The following is a 21029-nucleotide window of genomic DNA, read 5'->3' on the forward strand; positions in this document are numbered from 1 at the left end:
ACGTGTGCCAGAGCAGCTCTAGCACACAGAGCAGGAACAGCTGCAGGCGATATGTAGGTTACTGACAAGTAGGACACTGAGGAAAAAGCCTGTACTGGTGCTAATTTACAACTTTCATACATAGCTGCATTATTAATGCGAATTATTTAACATTTGCTGTTTAAAAATGTTTTTAAACAACCATATTACAGACAAATTTGGATTAAAATAAGACTGACGAGAGAACCAACAGGACAGAAAGCAGAAAAACAGAAAACAGAGTCGCTTTAAATCTTTAAACTCCCTCCAGTTAAACTCGTTATACTCACTGTAGGACGGTAAAAGCACAGGGCTCTATGTTCACTCAAACGTATTCCCCTTAAGACTGGGAACTCAAACCGAAACACTTGTCTTTTCCTCTTAGACGACACCCCCCGTCCGCCAGCATCCCACCCGCCCGAGAGACTCCATCCAATTCAGAGCCAGATGCAGGTTTAAAATATCACCGAGGATAGGCCAGTTGATAGTGGACAGCTGTCCCCTTCCCAGTATCTCACCAGCTCCCCCTCTCACACTTGCAGAATACAAAGACTGACTTCGGGCTTTGCCTTTTTCCATTCCCAAAATCTTATGCACTATATGTAGTTTTTCTTTTAGTCTTCCGTCTGTGATTCTTCCCGGATTAGTTTAGTCTTCCCGTAAGACTCTTCATTTACTTCTGCTCACGTTTACTGGACTCAGTTACGTCGCACTGACGGTATGTGTAGTCAGGGTTTAGTCTTCAGCAATGTTGACTTGCGGTGAAGATCATGGAGGTGTTAAGTGCTCATAGAGGTCCAGCTGACTGGCTCTGGGTCTATTCTGAGCTTTTAAAGCGATTTCCTGCATGGGCCGCTCCCAAAATGCTGACTCAAGAAGACTGCTTTCTTTTTACAAACTCTGAAAAGTAAAAATCAGTCAAACATGAAGTAAAACTCACCCTGCTGACCTTCTGCAGACTCGTGGTGGGCAGCGCAGCTAGCGTTTTGTAGTCGAGCTTTAGCGGTCCAGTGCCAATGTTCTGATGGGAAATAAACAGACCCAGAGGTAAGACGGTCTGCACTGAGGTTTAGTTTACAAAGAGCAGGTGGGCACGTAACAAATACAAGGAACCAAGTGAAAGATCAATACTTGCACTTTCTGTAAGTCTGAGCTGACTGTGAGTGATTTTCCTGCTCTGTAGTCTTAAGAGGTTTCCAGCTGTGCATGACAATTTAAACACATGGATTTGATGTCTAATATCAAAGGAAACCTCAGGGTTGTCCAGAAACAAAGTTTCCTATTATATGTAGACTAGAGGGACAAATATGTTTAGCTGACATAGCAGCTGTAAAATACTGTCACAGTTTTATAAAGCTTAAATAAGCCTTCAAATCTGTGGATTGGGTTATTGTTTGATCAGTACGTGAAACACAGCCCCACAAATAATTTTTATCTCGTTGAGCAAACATCCAGATGGTGTATAAAGGTGGCGTATGTTAACGGCTGTAATATTCTACTCCGGAAAAAGGTAACAACCCTCAGACTAGAATCAGCCTGTTAGAGCTGAAACAGCTTCTTATAGGAGTTTTATTTCCATTAACTTAGATTTTTTTTTTATAGCAATACTTTTTTTCCCCATTTCATAACACTGCATCTCTTCTTTCTGAGACATTTCTTCTTGGATTTCCAGTGTGATTAAAGTCATTTACCTTACCTAGAGTTCAGTTTAATGAGTGGGCAACAGCTGCTCAGTCCTTCATACCAAAAAGTGCTTCACAGTCAGTATTTGACCTCACTCACAGTTGATTTTCCTTAAAGTGAAACGCTTTAGTTTAAATGTTTAGAGATCTTTTTTAAAGCGCTTTTCTAGAGACGCTGAAGAGCAAAGAGAAATCCAGAACTCAGATGAGGTTTAATAAGCCTAACTACACTTATCAGAGGGTTTTTAAATCACCTGCACCAATCTGGAACTCCTGACTCTAAATGTATAGATGTGAAAGTTTCATAAATCTAAGGGTGGTTTTTCCATGTGATTGAGTTGTGTTTAAGGATTTAAATTTAAAAATTTTTTTAAATCCTTAAATTTAAAAAAAAAAACTTAAAGTCAAAGAGGAGACTGGGAATTTCCCCCTTTTCCTTTAGGAGTTGCTTCAATTATGATTTAAGTGTTTGTACCCTTTGTTTGGTTACATTTGCAGGTGGACACTTATCAGGGCACCTCCAGCACAACTATTCCAATTTAAATTGGGTCCCTTAAAAAAAAGAAAATGTATAAAAGTTTAAGACACATTTAGCATTTGTGGCTAAACTGCAGACAGGAAGTTCACCCGAGGACCTGCCGATGAGGAGTATCTCACCTCAGTCTCCTCTTCTAGCAGGCGAGTTGCCTCCTCACGCTCCAAGCGCATTCGCTCCTTCACCAAGAGAGGAAGGGGAGGAAAAGGAAGAGTACAGGGGGGGGAAGACACACAGTCACACACAGCCACACAGTAATGCGATGAGGGTTGAAATAAAGAGGAAGACGAGGAAAGTAGTGTTAGAGAGAAGAGAAACAACAGTGCGGAAGGTGGTATGGAGATGGAATGATTGGATGATTTTGGATCACACATAACGCACCGAAGGTAGAGGAAAGGTGAGGAAAACAAAAACAGAAACAGAAGGGAAAGAAAGGATAGAACCCACACACATTAAAAAGTACTCTATTCATCAGCTATAGGAGCAGAAAAAGCATGCAAGATGGGACATTGCAGGAACAGTTCTGTCAAACATGATGCCCACACAGGGTGCAGAGGGGAAGCTTCATTCACCCGGTAACAGGGAAACGTGAGGATGTGACTCTAACTCCATCCTGCAGACCCAGTATAATTTCTTTTCAGCTATACTGGCAAAGAAAAACCAAGTTTTCTTGCCTTGATGCATCTTCATCAATCTGCTCTCTACCTTTCCCAAAACAAATGATTTTCAATTTCACTTACCACTTTCTCCATCTCTTCTCGCTCCCACTGTGATGTCTCTCTCACCATCTCAGACTCCTGACGAAGACCAACATTTAACCTTACAATGCTAAAGAGCTACTGTTCATCATGTAAAGCTCAGCAGAGGCAATTCAGTTTCTGTAAATAAGCCCTGGCAGACGTGGTTACGGCTAAACGTGTGCAGAGAAACAGCAGAAACATGGCATTCAATAAACCAGCAGACCCTGCATTCCTTTAGAACGGGCAGCCTCCCAAAAACTAATCTGGACAAAATAAACAACTGTGCTGGCGCATTCTGGCCGCTCCGATAGAAAGATGGGTACGTGCGGCGTGCATGCCCGGAATGAGTAAATCTGTACAACTCCACTTGCTAACACCAAACTGCTGTGGAAGCACTGTGCTGGTGTGGCAGAATTGCTGAATAAAACATCCGATTCACAGGTTGAGCTGAATGGCAGTGGCTTTGGTTAGTACACCAGCTTTGCACTGCACTTATGTGGATCTGCTGGATCTTCAAGGAGTCTCAAAAGTGCATTCTGCATGTTAAAATCAACACCATCATTACCTGACCTTAAGTACATCAGTGATAGTGATGTAATGAAAAAATGAAGCTCATGCACGAGTGGAAAAATCTGCAGATTCTCAAGCAGCCAAATTAACTTCAAATCATAGACCATATATAAAAGAATGAAGCCACTGTGTTGCCACCAGTTGGTTAGTGAATCCTGCTGTGAAGCCGCAGGCTGAACATCTTAATGTTTTGAAGCTGGAGTTAAAGAGTGAGTCGAAACTGAGGGACACTGCATGGTTATAACGTAGCGATGCATCGATCTGAAGCATGTCCTGCTTCATTATCCTAATTTATGATTCTATTAGAAGCATAATTTGGTAGGTGCACATTATTCGCCATTGCCTGTTTATTCATCAGGGAGTATTTGGAGACAAGTGTGTGTCTTCTATGCAAACTAGAGGCAACTACACCAATCTGGTAGTGACTAAAACTATAACAACAAGGTTAAAGGTTTTGTTCAATGCCCTCTTTGAAACCGATTTCACATGGCATAAGCCAGTAACCTCCAGCAACTAGTCACCAACTACCAACTCTAGATCTGAGCGACTGTGGTCTTAGCAGATAACACTCTGCCCTCTCATCCATATAAGTTCACTTTTAGATTCACAAGCTAAACTGCTAAACTTTGGGCGTAAAGAGTCCAAAAATCAATGTTGTGGTGGCCATCTTTTATATAACATCTTCTATATATATATAATATATAGTTTATGCATAGAAGTTAAAATATACACTTGTAGTAAAAACATACCTTCTGTATTATTTCCATCTCCTCTGGGCTTAGATCTCGGTCTATAGAAGAAATGCTCTCCATACTGTTCTTTCGTACAATACCGGTTGCAAATGGGTTGGCAATGATACCCGGAGATGCCTGAAAACCAACACAGAGTACAGTTTAAACCTTTGGAAATTGAGTAGTTTTTAACTGAAAACTATCCTTCTACTTCAACAATCAAGCCAGGTAAATATTAAAAAGGAACATACATTAGCTAATAGAAAGACAGAATGATTAGAGGTTTGGTAAGTTCATGCTGTACATAATAAACTGTACATAAATTTTTATCCAAATTTGACTGTTCATGTCATCTCACCTCCACTGCAGCCACTTTGCGAGGGTCAAAGCCATCACAAACCAGCATGACCAGAGAGTCCCCGACAGCACGGAGCACTCGCACCGCCTCCGTGTGCGTCATCCCCAGCAGGCTGTGGTTGTTCACCTCAAGAATTCGCATGCCAACCTGCAGCCGGCCGTCCCTTGCTGCTGCGCCGGTCGAACTCACCTGCAGATAACAGTCAAAAATGTGAGCTTGTTCACATTTCTCATGTTGTTAATAACCTCAATTAAAGCCGAGTCATGCCAAGATGTGTTGCTTTGGATTGCTAAAGAACCTTTGAGATGAAGATGCCCTCATCTGTGGGGTCGAAAGGATTTCCAGCATGACCCTTGGCCCCTCCGCGAATGCTGATACCAAGCTTCTCTCCAGGCTGCTTCTGGATCATGATTTCCTGCATTCCTGGCGGTGAAGGGTCCCGCCGTACCAACATACGGATCTCCTGCTTGTTGGCCAGCAAGGCCCGCACAGCTTCCTGGTGTGTGGCATGTCGCAGGTCAATGCTGTTCACCTCTAATATCCGGTCGCCAACACGGAGGCCACATTGACTTGCCAACCCATGAGGAATCACCTGAAGAAATGAGGTGAAGTCACGGAGTCATGCAACATATTCAGGAGATGAAAGTGTAAGAATACACCTGTTTACAGTAATACCTTTGAGATGAACACCCCAGGTTCGTTGATGCCAAAAGGGTGGCTGGCATGGTCGCTGCCTCCTACAATACTCAGGCCTAGAGGGCCTCCAGACTTCACCAGGGTAACTTCCTGTTAAGGTCAAGTTAGATTGGCTTTAGCAGAAGATTTGAAAAATAATTTAAAGCCTGAATATAAAGACGACGACTCAAACATCACAAGTCAAATCTACATCTGTTATAGTCTAATAAATATCAAAAACAACTTTCTATTTAACCACACCATTAGTGCTTTATTGACAGCTACTAACTACTCAAGCCTTCATACCATACACCATCTTCTCTGGAACTGGACAGCATTAAGGATAAGGCGGGGCCACATAAACAAGCATTAACACAGAGTGCTTCAATGACATTTCTACAGCATCGGCTACTAAAACGACTAAACAAAAACCCAAACTATTCGACACACAAGTCAGTCCTCGAGTTCTCACCTCGATGGGATACTCGTCCTGCATCCGGCTCAGATGGTTCCCGAGGCCTTCCTCGTCCTGGTCTGGAGAATCTGATGGTTCTGGGGGTGGAGGGGAGTGGGCTCGTGCCCGGGACTGACCTGGAGAGCCCCCTGGTGCATTCAAGTCACGCTCCACCAGGAGGGCGATGGTGGGGGAGGTGCCGGTAAGGAGCGCTACTGCCTGGTCATGCCTGGCCTCTGTCATGTCTACACCATTGATCTGGATTGACAGTAAAACCAACCATGGAGGGTGTCAGCCCACCAGGACGCTCCCACTGGTCATTTGCTACTCATAGGATGAATATTTGACAACAAACCCAGCCTGCCAACAGTCGTTTCTCATCGCTCTTAACTAGGGATGGGTATTGAAACCCGGTTCTTGTTGAGAACCGGTTCCCACTGTTTCAATTCCTCGGAATTGTTTGCCATTTTTGCAAACGATTCCCTTATCGATTCCAGTCGCCCCGAATGACGTCACCACGTTGCGGAGCGTCATTTACCTGGCAGAGCGCCTAAGCGGCTCAAACGCTCAAAAGTTTGGTTATACTTTACAAGAACGGATGACAACAGGGCAACTTGCAATACTTGCAAAGTAGATATTTCATTTAAGGGAGGAAACACTACGAATATGCAAAAGCATTTGCTCACAAAACACGCGATGACCTTAAATGAATGTCGTGTTTTTAATTCCGCTCCGGACTCGTGAATCTCAACCCAGCAGCAGCGGTAACGTTTGCACGTCCTCTCCCGTTAATGCGGCAGGTAAATAATCAACTAACAGTGCATATTATGTTAGCACGATCTGCCTTATTACAAAACCTGCCATTACTGTGCGCTGCATTTAGGTGACCATGATGAGAGCGACAGAGTCTGGCTGGCTCAGATGCTGGCAGTTCTCTCGTTAGCGTCTCCTTTCAGTCCAGGATAGACGAATGTCACCGAGCAGTGACTAAGTTTGTGGTCAAAGGCTTGCACCCATTTGCCACAGCAGATGCCCCCGATTTTCGGTAAGTGAATGTGTTTAATTGTAGGCAGGGACATTACTGGATATTCTTGTGTAATTGCTACAGAATAATTTATGTTATACTTTGTTATTGCTACAGAAGAATATTTATTTTATTATTTTACATTTACATTTTTTTTCCTGGGGACCCTGTGACACCCCATTGAAGAGCCGTAGGCTGTGGATCTCTTAAGATCTCACTGTTGGGTTTGTAAGGCCATGTTACTCCTAAATTTCTATCTTGTTCAAAGAGAAGATATAAAACAAAGTTCTAAGCTAATCGACCTTAGTGTTCTCTTTTTAAAAAAATAAGAATCGATAAGAGAATCGATAAAGAATCGAATCGTTAAACAGAATCGAAAATGGAATCGAAATCGTGAAAATCTTATCAATACCCATCCCTACTCTTAACATTCATCACCCAAATTGAACACTGAATGTTTAAGTTCTAAACCGATCTGATTTTTAATTCAGAGATTTTTCAAGTGCACCAAAGTGAGTAGTTATTTTAAGAAGAACCAAACACCTACACAAAGCAGCAGGATCTTATACGGAAAGTGAGGGGTGCTGCAGGCAATTTAAGATGGCAGAGCGTCCCTGAGGGAGAAAAGCTGCAAGCAAGCAGAACTATTTTTCATCAGACTCCCTGAAGTGAGCTCATGAATGCCCATGCTGCTATCTTTTCATGTAATCAGTTCAGCACTTCTTGCCTTTGTTTACTTAAAACTTCAGTGGAAGTGTGTAGCTTCTCCAAAAATGATCTTAAGTCCACAAAGGCAACAAGAAGTTGTCAGACACCACAGATCAACCATTTCATTACTGTTTATGTGTGTTTTAGGATCAAATAAATAGGGGTAGCTTTTAGGCATGCAGTCTAGTCCAAAGTGACAAGCAGAGGTCGGCACAGACCCGACAGTACCAGCTCTTACCACGGGCTGATACACTGCAGCTGCTGCTGTTGTGGTGGTAACTCGTGTTCCACAAAATCAGCAGAGCAACAGGCTCAGCCCACTCCACCCCCAACACCATACCCACCACCAAGCAGGCAAGGAGATGTACTCAATGCATTAGTGAGCATGCACAACAGGAGAGCGTGAGAGAGGAGTGAAAAGAGAACCAAAGAGAAGCCAATGAAAGAAAAGAGGAAACCCAGAAAGAAGGCGAAGAGGACCATTCAGGAAGCTTTTCTGTGATTACAGAGAGCAGGAAGTGCAGTAAAGAAACAGATCTGGTCATCATCAGTTCATTTACAGTAAATAACAAAGTGTGCAAATGTGCATGTGACAGGACAAAAACATGCGACAGAAGATTTGCTAATACGCAGAAAGATACGGGAGCACAAAGCAAAGCTTGGAGTGGGATGAAAAGAAAATTAAAAGCTAAGAAAGGTCATGCAAAGGCTAAATGTTTTAATATTTAACTAAAGCAAATAAAAAATCTTCATTGAATCCAAATAGAGAATGGCTTTAATATAAGGACCGTATCACTAACTCATGGACGTGATGTGTGAGATTTTGATGAGATAACTTTAATTCATATGCTCAGGATTGAAACACCATGTCAGTCACACAAAGCCTAAAACCGACTGATGAAAGCAGTGATGTTGGCACAATTGACACAATTTCACAATAAAAATGGAACAAAATGCAACAAAAATGTCAAAAAGTAAATGCGTCATTTACCAGATCTAGGAAAAGTTTTGTATCGCTGTTATTCTCATAACACAAAAATGACACCTAATTGTTTGGGATTCATGTCTAATTTTTCTGGGATAAACTTGTTCCTGTTTGTAAAGAAAGCCCTGCTTTGATCACAGTCAACACTACAGTGTCCAGATGGAGGAGGATGGTAGTACTCACAGAGATCACCCTGTCGCCCACACGCAGCGTGCTGTCTTTGTGTGCCGCTCCGCCCTCTGCGATTCGAGAGATGTAGATTCCCTAAAACAAAACAAGACAAGCACGACTACTGATTTAAAACCTTTCTGCACATTTGTGGATAACTTTTATTTTACTCAAACTTTCTCATATACTGCAACTAACAATGGCATCATTCTGAACAATGGCTACAACAAACCACAGACCTATATGTAAACGCTCACACTGAAAGAAAAACTGAATTTGTTTTCATGACTGCTGCAAAATTGACAGATAGTTGGACACATTAGCAGCCCACACTGCCAGACAACACACAAACAACCTCTACATATAACTGATTAACAGGTCAGCGCCAAATAGTTAAAACGCATTAAAAGCCTCGACTGCCAGCAGCTCGTTACAAAGTACGAGCGCTGAAACGCTGTCCCCTTTGCTCAGACACATTACACCGTTTGTACACCAATAGAAACTCAGCCTAGCTGCTAGCCTGTCCCACATGAACAGAATGTGTAAACAAATGCATGTGCAAAGTCTAGTGCACCAATTCACATCCACAAGGTGAGTCACTGCATCCACTTCAAAAGGCTTTTTGAAAGGGAGGAAAGACTTACAGTCAGACCCGCTTAAATCTTATGTTTATGACTCCTTCCCTCTTTGTGGGCTCCTGGAGAGCTGCTCAAGCTACAGAGCAGCAGTGTGCTGGCCCAAATATACATGTCACCCTGTCCAAATTACAGCAGGCCTATCGAGTGTCAAGCCTGGCTATTCATATCGGCGTCTCCCAGGAGATGAGTGTAAGCGCTGTGGCCAGAATAGACGGCGTTAAAAGACAGATTCGCTCTGACTGAGACTGTTACTGCAAACATGTGACTTCACTTCCTAACTTTCAAACCACACTTTTTGAAAACCCTTTTACTGATAGTATGATGGACTGCCTGCAGTGCGTTAATGTTTGGATGTTTTTTTAAAATGTCTTTTCCCTCTATTCCCTTCTTCATTCCCCAAATTTGGACGTTGACAGAAGGTTGCATAAATCACACGAGTAAAATAAAGCAGCCACCACATCTCAATCTGAGGAACTCCTTCAAAGAACTGACTCAGTTCAATGAAGTATTGTGTTAAATCATCTAAAGACGACTGACAGGAATACTTCTGTAATGCCATTTAACTGATTCTAACAGAGGACGCTCTGCTTGGATGTTTACACGAACTTGCATAATGAACTACAACATGATACAGATCTCAGATAAACATCTGTCCCTTGTGCTGCTTATTTTAACATCAGACACTGTGATCTGATAGTCTTGTAAAGAGGTGCCTGTCTCCCATCAGGCTAAATAAAACTCAGTTAAATATAAATTACTCTTACTTTTAAGGTTTACTTAACTATAATTTCGGTGGGCAGGTCAACTATGAGGGAGGTGTTTGATATGGGAGCAAAAGATGCTGCTGGGTGGAAAATGATGGGATGGTAAATACATTAGAGGGTCACCTTGGCAACCAGAGGCCTGGACTCTTACAGCAGTGCCCAAGTGTCAGCTACACAAGCAAAGCAAATCAATCGCTTCACATGCAGACAGGGCTTACCAGGTATTGGGAACAATCCACAACCAGTATTCTAAAGATGGATTAATCTATCAGTTATGTTCTCAATAATTTGCTGGCATTCATGCATATCAACAGAAAAATGCACTCAAACACACTTGAAACAGCTACATCATCTACCCGCTCAGAACTGGTTGTAGTATGACAACAAAAAGTGCACCATAGACGGACAGATGCCTTTTCCACGTACAGCAGTTGATCAATAAATGGTTGTAAGCAGACGGCAACATGATGTTCAATCCACAAAGACAGATTAGCATAACCGCAGCCTGTTTTTCTACATATCAACATTTTATTCCATTTACGACTAAATTCTGCCTCATCTGTCACATAATGAATTTAATGTCTGTGCTGTCACAACCGTCACCTCTCTACCTCTGATGTCAGCACTATGAACTTGTGTGATGTGTATCTGACAGCTCAATATAAGAAGTGATCTTCAGAGGATGAGAAAAAGGTGGATAGGCTTTCCCTTAGTGATAGGGTGAGGAGTTCAGTCGTTTGGGAGGGGCTCAGAGTCGAGCCGCGGCTCCTCCACATCGAAAGGAGCCAACTGAGGCTCTTTTTTTTTTTTCCTCCTTTTCTTTCCTCACCGTGTCCCCTGTGCGGTACGGCGTGGAGCCTTTCCCCCCTGCAATGCTGAATCCCAGCCCCTTGTCATTACGGATGAGGCAGGTGGAGAACCGCTGCCTCGGCCCACTTGGACTGTTCTCCAAATTGAAGGCAAGGCCGCTGCTCCGCCTCTCCCGTGGGAAGTAGTCGTCCTCGGGCCTCAGCGGCGTGGTGGTGATGGCGTTCTCTGGTTCCACCATGCGCTCCCGCAGCACCGTCATGGAGACTGTAGCACCGGAGCTGCGGAGAGCTTCCACTGCTGTGTGATGCTCAGCTTCGTGGAGGTCCACTCCATTTACCTGAGAGAAGCAGATTGTTTTGTTTGCTTTCTGTTTAACAAAACAATCTTCTAGTCACCCTCCCTGTCACACACAGACATGCAGATGTTTACCTCCAGCAGTTTGTCTCCCACTTTAACTCCAGCTCTGGCTGCAGGACCGTCTTCAGACACTCTGGAGATGAAGATTCCCTAAAAGCAACCAAACATTAACACAGTCAGTCTGTGACCTCAAATACTTTCAATCCTAAACAAACCCCAGGTATCCAGCCCTACCTCGTCATCTCCTTTGTAAGGCGTTGATCCTTTTCCACCAGCAATGCTGATGCCCAGGCCGCCTGTTTGTCGCACGATGGTGAGGGTGTGCTGCAAGTTGAGGAGGGGGGAGTCAACAATACTGGGAGTGAAAACCCATAAAAAGCCCACTCATCTTAGGGCAGATTAAGAGGAAAACGAGCCCACAGCGATTTACTTTGTTTTGTTTGGGTTTATACAGGGTGTATCAAAAAGAATTATCTGATTTTGAAAGGCTACATTTTTAAAGTAATAGACAGAGAAAGAACCATGTGGTAAATTTTTAAAATACATGAATATAAAGTTTTATGCAAAGCTTGCAATGTTAAGTGCTCAACGTGCCTCCCTTGAGATAGCCAAACTCCTTCCATACTTTAGTGAGCATGTCTGGAGTCAGTGCTGTTGTTACCTACCGGCAACCACATGAAACTCACGAATGTGCTCTTACTCACGGTACGTGTTTCGATCGTTGATCGGTGAACAGCTGCAGGATCAAAGCACTTTAAAATTGGATGATTCTTTTTGATGAACCCTGTATTTTAAGTCGTGGGTAACCTCTTTCAGCCAGAAGGTGGCGTCAATCAGTGCTGCACCCTTTGTTTGTGCTGATGGATGTGTGGAAGGAGATAAACGCTGACTTCAGTGTCAGTTTATGGGCCTATGCCAGTTTAAATGGGAGGCAGATGGCTTTGTGTTTGCCTGAATTTTATTTAAAGCACGAACAAAAAATTTGACCCAAATCATCCACCAATTAACCAATGAACTGACGTTGGACGTGAATTCTAACACACTGTAAAAATGCTTCGGCTGGACTCACTGAGACCAACATTTTTCCCAAAACAAAGTGTATTGTGTATGAATTGGAGTGTAGACTTGTGTACATTATGCATACTTGCAGGCCATGCAAAAAGGGGAGGAATGGAGACAAATGAGGTACAGATGGAAGGAAGTAATAGACAACAGTTTTCAGTGCCCTAAAGGTGGAGTCCTTGCTTTGAGACTTGAGTGTTGCTCAGTGTGACTACAGCGAAAACAAATGTTTCTTGCAAATTTTCATCACCCACACTAAACATACTAAATGTACTGATATACAGTGAATCATGCAAAAGAAAAAAATGCAGATGGAGGGAATAAACAAAAACAAAAGCAAATCTGAAACAAGCTCTTTCTTGCACTTGAAATAACAGCCATGTGTTACAGATTTACACAATCAAAAATCGACTTTGTCATCCATCCACCGGTTATCCTGTTTGGAAGCTGGATTAAAACCTGGAGGAAGTTGGGAAAGTGGCTTTGGCTCAGAGTGTAACCAGCCCATTCATTCCAGGGTGACAAGGCACTGGACAGGATGAAAAAGGAGCAAAGCAGCAGAAGCAGGGGAGAGGCAGAGTGTGCCAGAACCTGGACTGACTGAATATCTACAAACTTAAATCTTTATGGCACTGACAGTGTTTTATAGAAGGAAAAGAAAAAGATCTGGTTCAGCATGAAGAGGAGAATTCAACTACTTAATAACTGGAAAGGCCAGAGTTTCCTTCAAATTAGTAATATGTGCAAGCTGTGCAGAGCTGCTGCAAATGTACTGAAATGTTTAACCTACATGCAAAAACATCAGATACGGTTCATCAATCTGCAGCGTGCAATGATAAGAATACCGACTCCTCGCTGAGAACCGGTTCTTCGTGTTTTCCTCACACTGTTTATTTAACGGAGGAACTGGTGGTATATATTTTTTCCTCTTTGGTGTGTATATTCAAATACTGAGGGGGTGGGGTTAATTAATTACCACTTAATGATGACTACCTTGTTTTGAGGTGGAAGTAACAATCTTACTATGGTTACAAAGAAAAAAAACTTAATTTATTCACTGAGTTCAGGCATTTATTAAACAAATGCTGTTTTAAAGGTATGACCTGTGATTGGTTTATAATAAAACCCAGAAGGGAAGGATCAATGGAAAACCACAAATGTTGTGTTTCAAAGGCCAAAAATTAAAGTTAAATGTTATCAAGTGCCTGGCCCTCTGCTTTAGACACCAAAAAGGACAAAATGCTGAGAATGAAACTCTCACTCCATGTTTACTATCACAGGGTTAAAGTGTCCACACTCCAGCTGTCCAGTAAGAAGAAGGAAGAAATAAATAGTGTCCGTTTCAGTCCTGTATTCAGGTTCTGCCACACTGGCCCCTCCTGTGAATGAGCTGGGATTAGAGGGGTTCCCTAGTGATCGGCTCGGATTAACCGTGGATTTCTGTGGGAAGTTTTCTCCATTTCTGAGTATGGGTGGACAAATGAATGGGTGAGTGAGGGACGGAAAGACAAGAGTGGATGGGAAAGAGTAGGTACAGACCTCTTCCTCCTCAATTCGAGCAGGTTCAATCAGCAGATTATTGACTTGATCAAATGACACCCCCTGTTAGGACAGGAACCAGCAAGAGGCATGCGGATTAGTCAGGCCAAAATAAAAATATGCACACAGACAGACACACCCAAAAAAACCAAAACAGAACAAAAAAAAAAATATAAAAACCTCCAGACACACCAGACACTCAACACACCACTGTCTGCTTGCAGGTTGTGAAGCAGAAGTGAATCCACACTCACTCCCCAGCCACCAAAAGCAAAATACAGGCAGAGGTGGAAAGACAAGACCAAGGAGCTGAGCCAGAATGCAAAAAATACAGTGCAGAGAGAGTGGACAAAAGAAGGCAAAAGCTCCCAAACCACAACAAGCCCAGCCTCCACACCATCAAGAGCAATTTCCTCCAGGAGAAAGACTTAAATTTAGGTGAAGAAGTCAGTTTCAGGCTAAAAAAATATAAACATAGGTAAATGATTCATAGAAAGTACAAAAGAAATGATGCAGAAACTGATTTACTAGAAGAACAAAAACCCAATGAAAGAAAATACGACCATGTGACACAAGCCAGGCTCGTTCGATGTTGTGTTCCAGCTCTGCCAGTACATGTTCTGGTTGGTCCGAGTTCAGTCACCCACACGCACGCACACATCCATAACCCACACACCAAATAGATTCATGATGATGTTTGATCATTAGTTTAAAAAGGATTTCTACAATTAGCCCGACACAAATCAACAGATCTCAATTTAATAAGTCTAATGATCAATAAGGACATTCATTGATAAGCAGCTCCCGAGCATCCTTCACTCGTTTCATTCATACTTTACAAGCATACAATGTTACAAAAGCAGTGTGCAAGTGTCAATATTCAATTAAATCAGCAGGTAACTGATGATAAGGTGCGCCAGTGTTGAGCAAGAAAGGCTGAATTTATCCACACAAAAAAAAAGGTTTAGACAAAGATCTGAATGCAGTCTTGTATGGAAACAAGGGATTACAATGGCCTGTGGTTGATTTATGCCGACTATGTCTGCATGCTTTCTGTGGGGGAACAGGCTAGGAGAGGCAAAATCTGAGGGGGCCAGATGAGGCTGTTGGTGAGTTTGTGATGAATGTAATGCATCACCCTGGATTTACAGCACAAGGGCAGGGCGGCTTCATCTCAGGAATGACCCTGCATGCAACGCCACATCCATCTTAAGTGAATGCACCTTGCAAGGTGGCAAAGGCTCTCCATGCATACAACATCAACTGTTTGCAAAGAGGCAACAAACAAGGAAAAATATATATGTAAAGTTTTAAAACCTAAAATATGCTGACTTGGTGTGTACTGCATGTCCTGCTGTGATGATATATAACACTTTCTACATTCCTGAACTGCACCCTGCCAGTGTTTGGATCTCTCTTTTACCTTTACTTGGCTGGAGTTGACCTGATGCCGGCTGTCCTCTGCCTCCTCCACTCTGTGGCGGTGCTGAGGAGTGCCATCACTCTGCTCTTCCTCCTCATCCTCCTCGTCCTCGGCAGCCTGAGTAGAAGAGTTGAGGGCGTCGGGACTGAAGCCCTGTAGCAGAGCGGCCACAGCCTCGGGTTTGGGCAGCTTGGTGATTTTGAAGTGCTTCTTGTAGTGTGGTGTGTCCTTTCTTATCAGACGTTTCTCCATGGGCCTCTTGTCTTCCTCGTCACTCCTCTCGTCGTCCTCGCCATCCTCTTCGTGCTCCTCGTCCCCACCTCGGATGATGGGTTCTTCTGCAAAGTGCACAGTGGGCTGGAGAAAAGAAAGGGAAAGGTTTTTAGAGTCTAACAGAAACAAAGATTGAATCCATGAAATGAGGAGAAAACCCATTCACCATTTACCTCAATGTACTCCACCTCCATCTCATCAAGGTCATCCTCATCCTGAGGGGAAGGGCCGTCCACACGGTTCTCCATGTGAGAGGCCTCAGTCACATTTTGTCTGTCCTCGTGGGAGGTGGCCGACAGCGTGCTGTTAGACACCTGCGAGTCATGGCTCTGATTGGAGAGGTCACTGAGCCTTTTTTCCTAAAAACAATGACATCATTTTTATTATATCAGCATGTACCACACCAGCAGCTAGTCAGACCGTATTAGAGCAACATTTGAGTTTAGTTGTTTGTAATACTGGAGCTTAGCAGCAAGAAATGAAATGCTATTTGCTTATTTTTATTTATTATTTTTCTTAAATTTGGCGGTGACCATATTTCTGACCGTTTTCATTAATCATTATTAGACGTTGTGTACCTGTGGGTCCAGGGACTGATCCTCGTCCTGTCTGGATGTGTAGGCTTCATTCCTCCTCTCTTCAATCCCTTTCTTCATCTCCTTCAGCTCACTGGGATGTGGTGTGGCTCTGCGCTGAAGGCCCTGAAGAAAAGAAAAAAATAGTTATTTTATCTGATTTTCCTTTAAGCACTACATTATTCTTTTTTTTTTTTTAGCTTTTGTGCTGATGGGTCAGGTTTGCATTGTTTTGTTTTTACTCACTCTACGCTCTGCAGCAGCCTCATCATCCTCATCCACCTCAGCCTTGGTCTCCTCCTGGAACTGGATGACCGACACTCTGTTCAGGTTGCTGTCTGTCCAGCTACCATCTACACTGTTCTGCAGCAGGTTCTCTGCAGAGAAAGAGAGAGGGCAGAAGAAAGAGTGTGCCAGTTAAAATAAATATAATCTATACATGCTTCTAACAGGTCTGAATATTCAAATGCTTATTTAAAGCATGATGCTTACCTAGGCTTGGGGAAGGCTGCTGGGGTAGCAAATAGCAGGTCAACACTTTCTCTCCTGTTCGCTCATCGTCCTCCGTCTGGAACTTGAGCATTGGCTGAGACTGGTTCTCTGCGAGCCACATGGCCTTCAGGTTGAGGTTTGTCAGGGCGAAAGGCAAGTTTTGTAATCTGGATAAAAGAAAGGTCGGGACAGACGGATGAGCTTAATATTGCTAAGATTTTAAGGTGGATCTATTATTTCTTTCCTTCTTTCCTGTCAGTGCACTCAGAACAGCACATCAGCTGGGATGGCGTCTTTGTGAGACGAATCGGAATTTCTTTTAACACGCCTGTCAGAGCCAATGAGACTGCAGGAGGCATGGGAGACACGCAGCCCAGTCTCATCTCATTAATCTATTTGCACTATACCTCTACAGGACCACTGTCATGGTTAAATGGCACTTTTCTACTCTACTCAAGGACACAACATGCCTCATTTATCTACTCGCACACATTCAGAAAGCAACTTGCCCGAGGATACTTTGGCATGCAGACTGGAGCAGCCAGGTATCAAACCACCAACCTTCTGATTAGTAGATGACCTGCTGGTGACCAGTTGTTCACACCCCACCCCACAGTTTGACAACCCTTGCTGTAAGGCCACTCTCTCGTTAAAACAGTGAAATGAGGGGGCAGCACGCACCAGTACAAGACTAGCTAGGATTATTTTGAATTGCAAAGAGACTGTAGGAGAATGTAAGAATAAAACTCTCTGAAATAACACTTTGACAGCAATAATTATGCTTCAGATCATTCTAGTAACAAACAATTTGTACAAAGTCATACTTGTGATGAAATTACGAACTACAAGGGCAAAAGTGTCGGTGTAACATCTTTGTTTTATCTTTTTTGGCAAAGACATTCTCTTCAGGTCTTCAACCTTTGCTGTGAAAGCTGCTGCGCATTATTAACGGTCTACGGTGTTAAGTAAGGGTACCTGTTTCCAGCCACATCCAGCACATGCAGCTCCGTGGCATCTGCAAGCTCAGCAGGCAGTTTGCCCAGGCGATTGTCTCTCAGTGAGAGGACGTTGAGGCTGGCACAGCCGCCCAGCTCTTTGGGCACGCTGCCCAGCCGGTTGCGGTCTACATTCAGGTTGGTCAGCTTCTTCAGCTTGCCCAGCGAGCGAGGAAGCGACTTTGAAAGCAAAAGGGAGGGAGACGGAAGCCATTAATAATCACTGGAATCAGTGATGCAACATAATTATTGTTAATGGGAATTAGTTATTAATGGGTGTGCATGAACCCCTAATAGGTCAAATGCAGGGCTGCAGGAAGCAGTTTATACTGTGCGTTCCTACCTGTAGCAGGTTCTCCGTCAGGACAAGTTCTGTGAGGTTTTCACACTCGCCTATTGAATCAGTCAGATGGGTCAGTCTGTTCTGGTCCACCTTCAGGATGGACAGCTGTTTCAGAGACCCTGCAGACAAATCACGGTAACATTTAGCAAATTGCAACATCAAACACAACATCGTACACTTCACTACTGGGCTGCACTATTTTTTTTTATTCAGACCACGTATGTGTTTTTTAAATATATCTGTGTGGATGTGTGTGATTTTGAGCAAGGGTTTTATGCAGAAAAGCATAAATGAGAAAAAAGACAGAGGCTGCAGTGGGCAGTTCTCATTGTTTTTAAATCTGTTTTACTTCACTACTTAGAAATTATTTGTATTCTTTCCATCGCAAGGGCAAAGTAGAAGGAACAGCAGTAGCACAGACTTAGCCCACATTACAGCTCATTTATGATGCGCCATCTAAGCTGCAATATGTAGACGTGGGTTTGCAAGACTCACGGACAACGTACTGTAAATATGTTAATCTAATTAGTCCTTGCATGTAAACACATATCTGTGCTTCATTGGCATTATTTTTCCAGTAGGGGGCAGTGCTGTTCTTGTTTAAGATTACACTAGAGCCATATCCCAGTGTATACTTGATCAATATGGCTCCATGATTAGGTGCAAAAACTTTCACTGACAAGATAACACATACTTAGTTTACAGGAAGAACATTATTGAATTATTATTGAATTATTGAGTTAGTTACAAAACAAAGGTAATAAACACCAATACAGAATATGAAAAAAAAAAAAACCTTCCTTCCCCTGGTGTTTCTCACCTATGCTGTCCGGGACGACCTCCAGCAGGTTCTGTGTGAGCAGCAGGTCTGTGAGAGCCAGGAGGCCTTTCAGCTCTGAGGGGAGCTCCTCCAGACGATTCTCTGACACATCCAGACACACCAACCTTCGAAGGTTTCCCAGCTCCTACACACACACACACACACACACCACACACACACACACACACACACACACACACACACACACACACACACACACACACACACACACACACACACACACACACACACACACACACACACACACACACACACACACACACACAAATACATAAATTACCACTTACATTGAGCTATGGAGGCACAATACAATTAGTATTTTCACAGCAAACACAAAGAGAAGAAAAACTGCTAGTGGGAGTAAATTCTGCACGAAAACAACAGTTTGGAACTTCATGAAAATCAGGACATTAAAAAAAACAAAACAAAACGAAAAAGCTGTACTTACTGGTGGTAATGAGGACAATTGGTTACGGTCCAGCCACAGCTCCCTTAGGTTGGGGAGAGCGCCGAGGGTATCCGGCTAAAGGAGAGTAGGGGAGAAAAGAGAGAGTGAGTGGCCAAATTTTTGATGAAAAATCTAATTTGTGTTAAAACTTCATGTTGTGCAGATCGTGCTTCATTTGAAATCTGTAAGAGGGGCTGAGAATTTGGAAAACAGAAATCATGTGACATCTGTGGATGACTGTTACAGAAAGATCCGATGTCAGCCTCAGTTATACCACAAACTGCTTCAGATGCTTGAAGCTGAAATCAGCACTGACTAGCACGACTCCCTCCGGATTCCGACTTTCAGTTCGACTATTCTGACACATCAGTACCAGCTGTGCTTTCTTACCGTCTCTGTGACAGCTGACGCACAAAGTGCCCACACAGCCTTGCCTCACTAACAGTGCCGACTTCTTCTTGTCACTCAGCTCATTCACATCGGTGAATTACGACGGCACTTTTGTTTTATTTGGTCATTTTTGCACTTCACTTGAGTCCTGGCCATCTGGCAGGTTGTCAAAAAAGTTCACTAGCTCAAGAAGTTCTGTTGTCCCGTGTTGTCCACGTCACATGGGCAATCGTGTAAAAATCATTCCCATAAACCTCCCTCTCGCCAGGCACCTCCTCCAATTCGTCCTGGGGAATGGTGAGGTGTTCCCAAGACAGCTAAGAAGCATAATCTGGTCTCCTCCCAGTCAGATGTACCCAAAAGTGCCTTATCAACTTCCAGAAGACATCCTAGTCAGATATTTGTAACACCTCAACTGGCTGCTTTGGATACAGCAGAGTAGGGCTCTACTCTGAGTCTCTCCTAAAGACAGAGTTCCTCAACTTATCCCTAAGGGTGAGCCCAGAAACCCTTCAGAGGAATCCACCCACAGCCCTTGGCTATGGTTGAGGGTATTTAACCGGTAGGCTCAATTACCTAAAGGACTGCTTCAGCTTTGCCTCGACTTCCGTTTTCACCAGCTAGACCAGTAAAATTACTCCAAATCTCCAACTCTATACATTCCCTAGTTGGAAAAATATCCCCTTGATACTTCAGGCAACAATTCCCACAAACCTGTAGAGGACAATTTAAACTTTGAAGCAGGCTTAAATAAAAATTAAAGGTGACCCTATTATGCTTTTCCTTATTTTATATCAAGTATATACATTTACAATGGTAATAATGAGGTCAGTAAATGTACAAGTAAACCTCAGATCTCATAGATATGGCCAACTCAGACATGTGCTGTGAGCACAGAAGCCCCACCCACCAGCTTTTCAAACCTTCTCTTTGCAAGGGGCAGCCAATGAGGAGAAAGCTGCTTAAAGGGAGGGGTAAGGGAGCCAAGTCAACTCAATTCACACACACAATGAATTGAGGGGCTGCACAAAAACCCAACATAAGATAAATATGGATTGAACCACTCAAGGCTATGACAGGTGAGTACAAGAATCAGCACAATAGCTCTCCTTTAAATATGCATATGATCTTTCCCATGGTGTATTAGTGTACTGAAACAGAAATTTCAGGACTTTCAGAGAATTCTAGTTTGACACCGTTTTCGCAAAATTGTCCTATTTTTTTTTTTTTTATCTACTGTTGGTAAATCAGATTCTGACTTTAGGAAAAAAGAGTCAACTGAAGGATCTTGAAATAAGCTCAAATTTAAAATATGAAAGAATTAAGGAGCATGTAAGATGGCTGAGCTGTCTATGACAGGCATGCAGGCAAGGTTTCATCATGATGTCAACTGTTTGTTCAGCCTCCGCCCTCGTCAGGACATGAGACATT

At 43.1% G+C, this 21029-nt stretch overlaps 1 protein-coding gene across 6 annotated transcripts in view; it reads right to left on the reverse strand.

The window, feature by feature from the left end:
* The window catches only part of scrib (scribble planar cell polarity protein), a 78567-nt gene that overhangs the window by 18991 nt on the left and 38547 nt on the right, over nucleotides 1-21029 (reverse strand). For 5 of the 6 annotated variants that reach the window (XM_025910147.1, XM_019363042.2, XM_025910149.1 and 2 more), the window contains exons 7-28: nucleotides 19209-19283; nucleotides 18740-18884; nucleotides 17920-18038; nucleotides 17557-17756; nucleotides 16582-16748; nucleotides 16336-16466; nucleotides 16093-16215; nucleotides 15688-15873; nucleotides 15242-15598; nucleotides 13819-13881; nucleotides 11452-11541; nucleotides 11290-11367; nucleotides 10880-11197; nucleotides 8664-8744; nucleotides 5782-6021; nucleotides 5310-5420; nucleotides 4933-5226; nucleotides 4635-4823; nucleotides 4295-4414; nucleotides 2976-3032; nucleotides 2358-2414; nucleotides 959-1039 (exon numbers count right to left, since the gene is read on the reverse strand). In XM_025910147.1, the coding sequence (XP_025765932.1) occupies nucleotides 959-1039; nucleotides 2358-2414; nucleotides 2976-3032; nucleotides 4295-4414; nucleotides 4635-4823; nucleotides 4933-5226; nucleotides 5310-5420; nucleotides 5782-6021; nucleotides 8664-8744; nucleotides 10880-11197; nucleotides 11290-11367; nucleotides 11452-11541; nucleotides 13819-13881; nucleotides 15242-15598; nucleotides 15688-15873; nucleotides 16093-16215; nucleotides 16336-16466; nucleotides 16582-16748; nucleotides 17557-17756; nucleotides 17920-18038; nucleotides 18740-18884; nucleotides 19209-19283 (3282 nt within the window). The remainder of the gene's footprint in view (nucleotides 1-958; nucleotides 1040-2357; nucleotides 2415-2975; nucleotides 3033-4294; nucleotides 4415-4634; nucleotides 4824-4932; nucleotides 5227-5309; nucleotides 5421-5781; nucleotides 6022-8663; nucleotides 8745-10879; nucleotides 11198-11289; nucleotides 11368-11451; nucleotides 11542-13818; nucleotides 13882-15241; nucleotides 15599-15687; nucleotides 15874-16092; nucleotides 16216-16335; nucleotides 16467-16581; nucleotides 16749-17556; nucleotides 17757-17919; nucleotides 18039-18739; nucleotides 18885-19208; nucleotides 19284-21029) is intronic. The other variant, XM_003439259.5, reaches the window with a different exon arrangement.

Source organism: Oreochromis niloticus, linkage group LG9 (genome assembly GCF_001858045.2).
Source record: "Oreochromis niloticus isolate F11D_XX linkage group LG9, O_niloticus_UMD_NMBU, whole genome shotgun sequence".
Lineage (NCBI taxonomy): Eukaryota > Metazoa > Chordata > Actinopteri > Cichliformes > Cichlidae > Oreochromis > Oreochromis niloticus.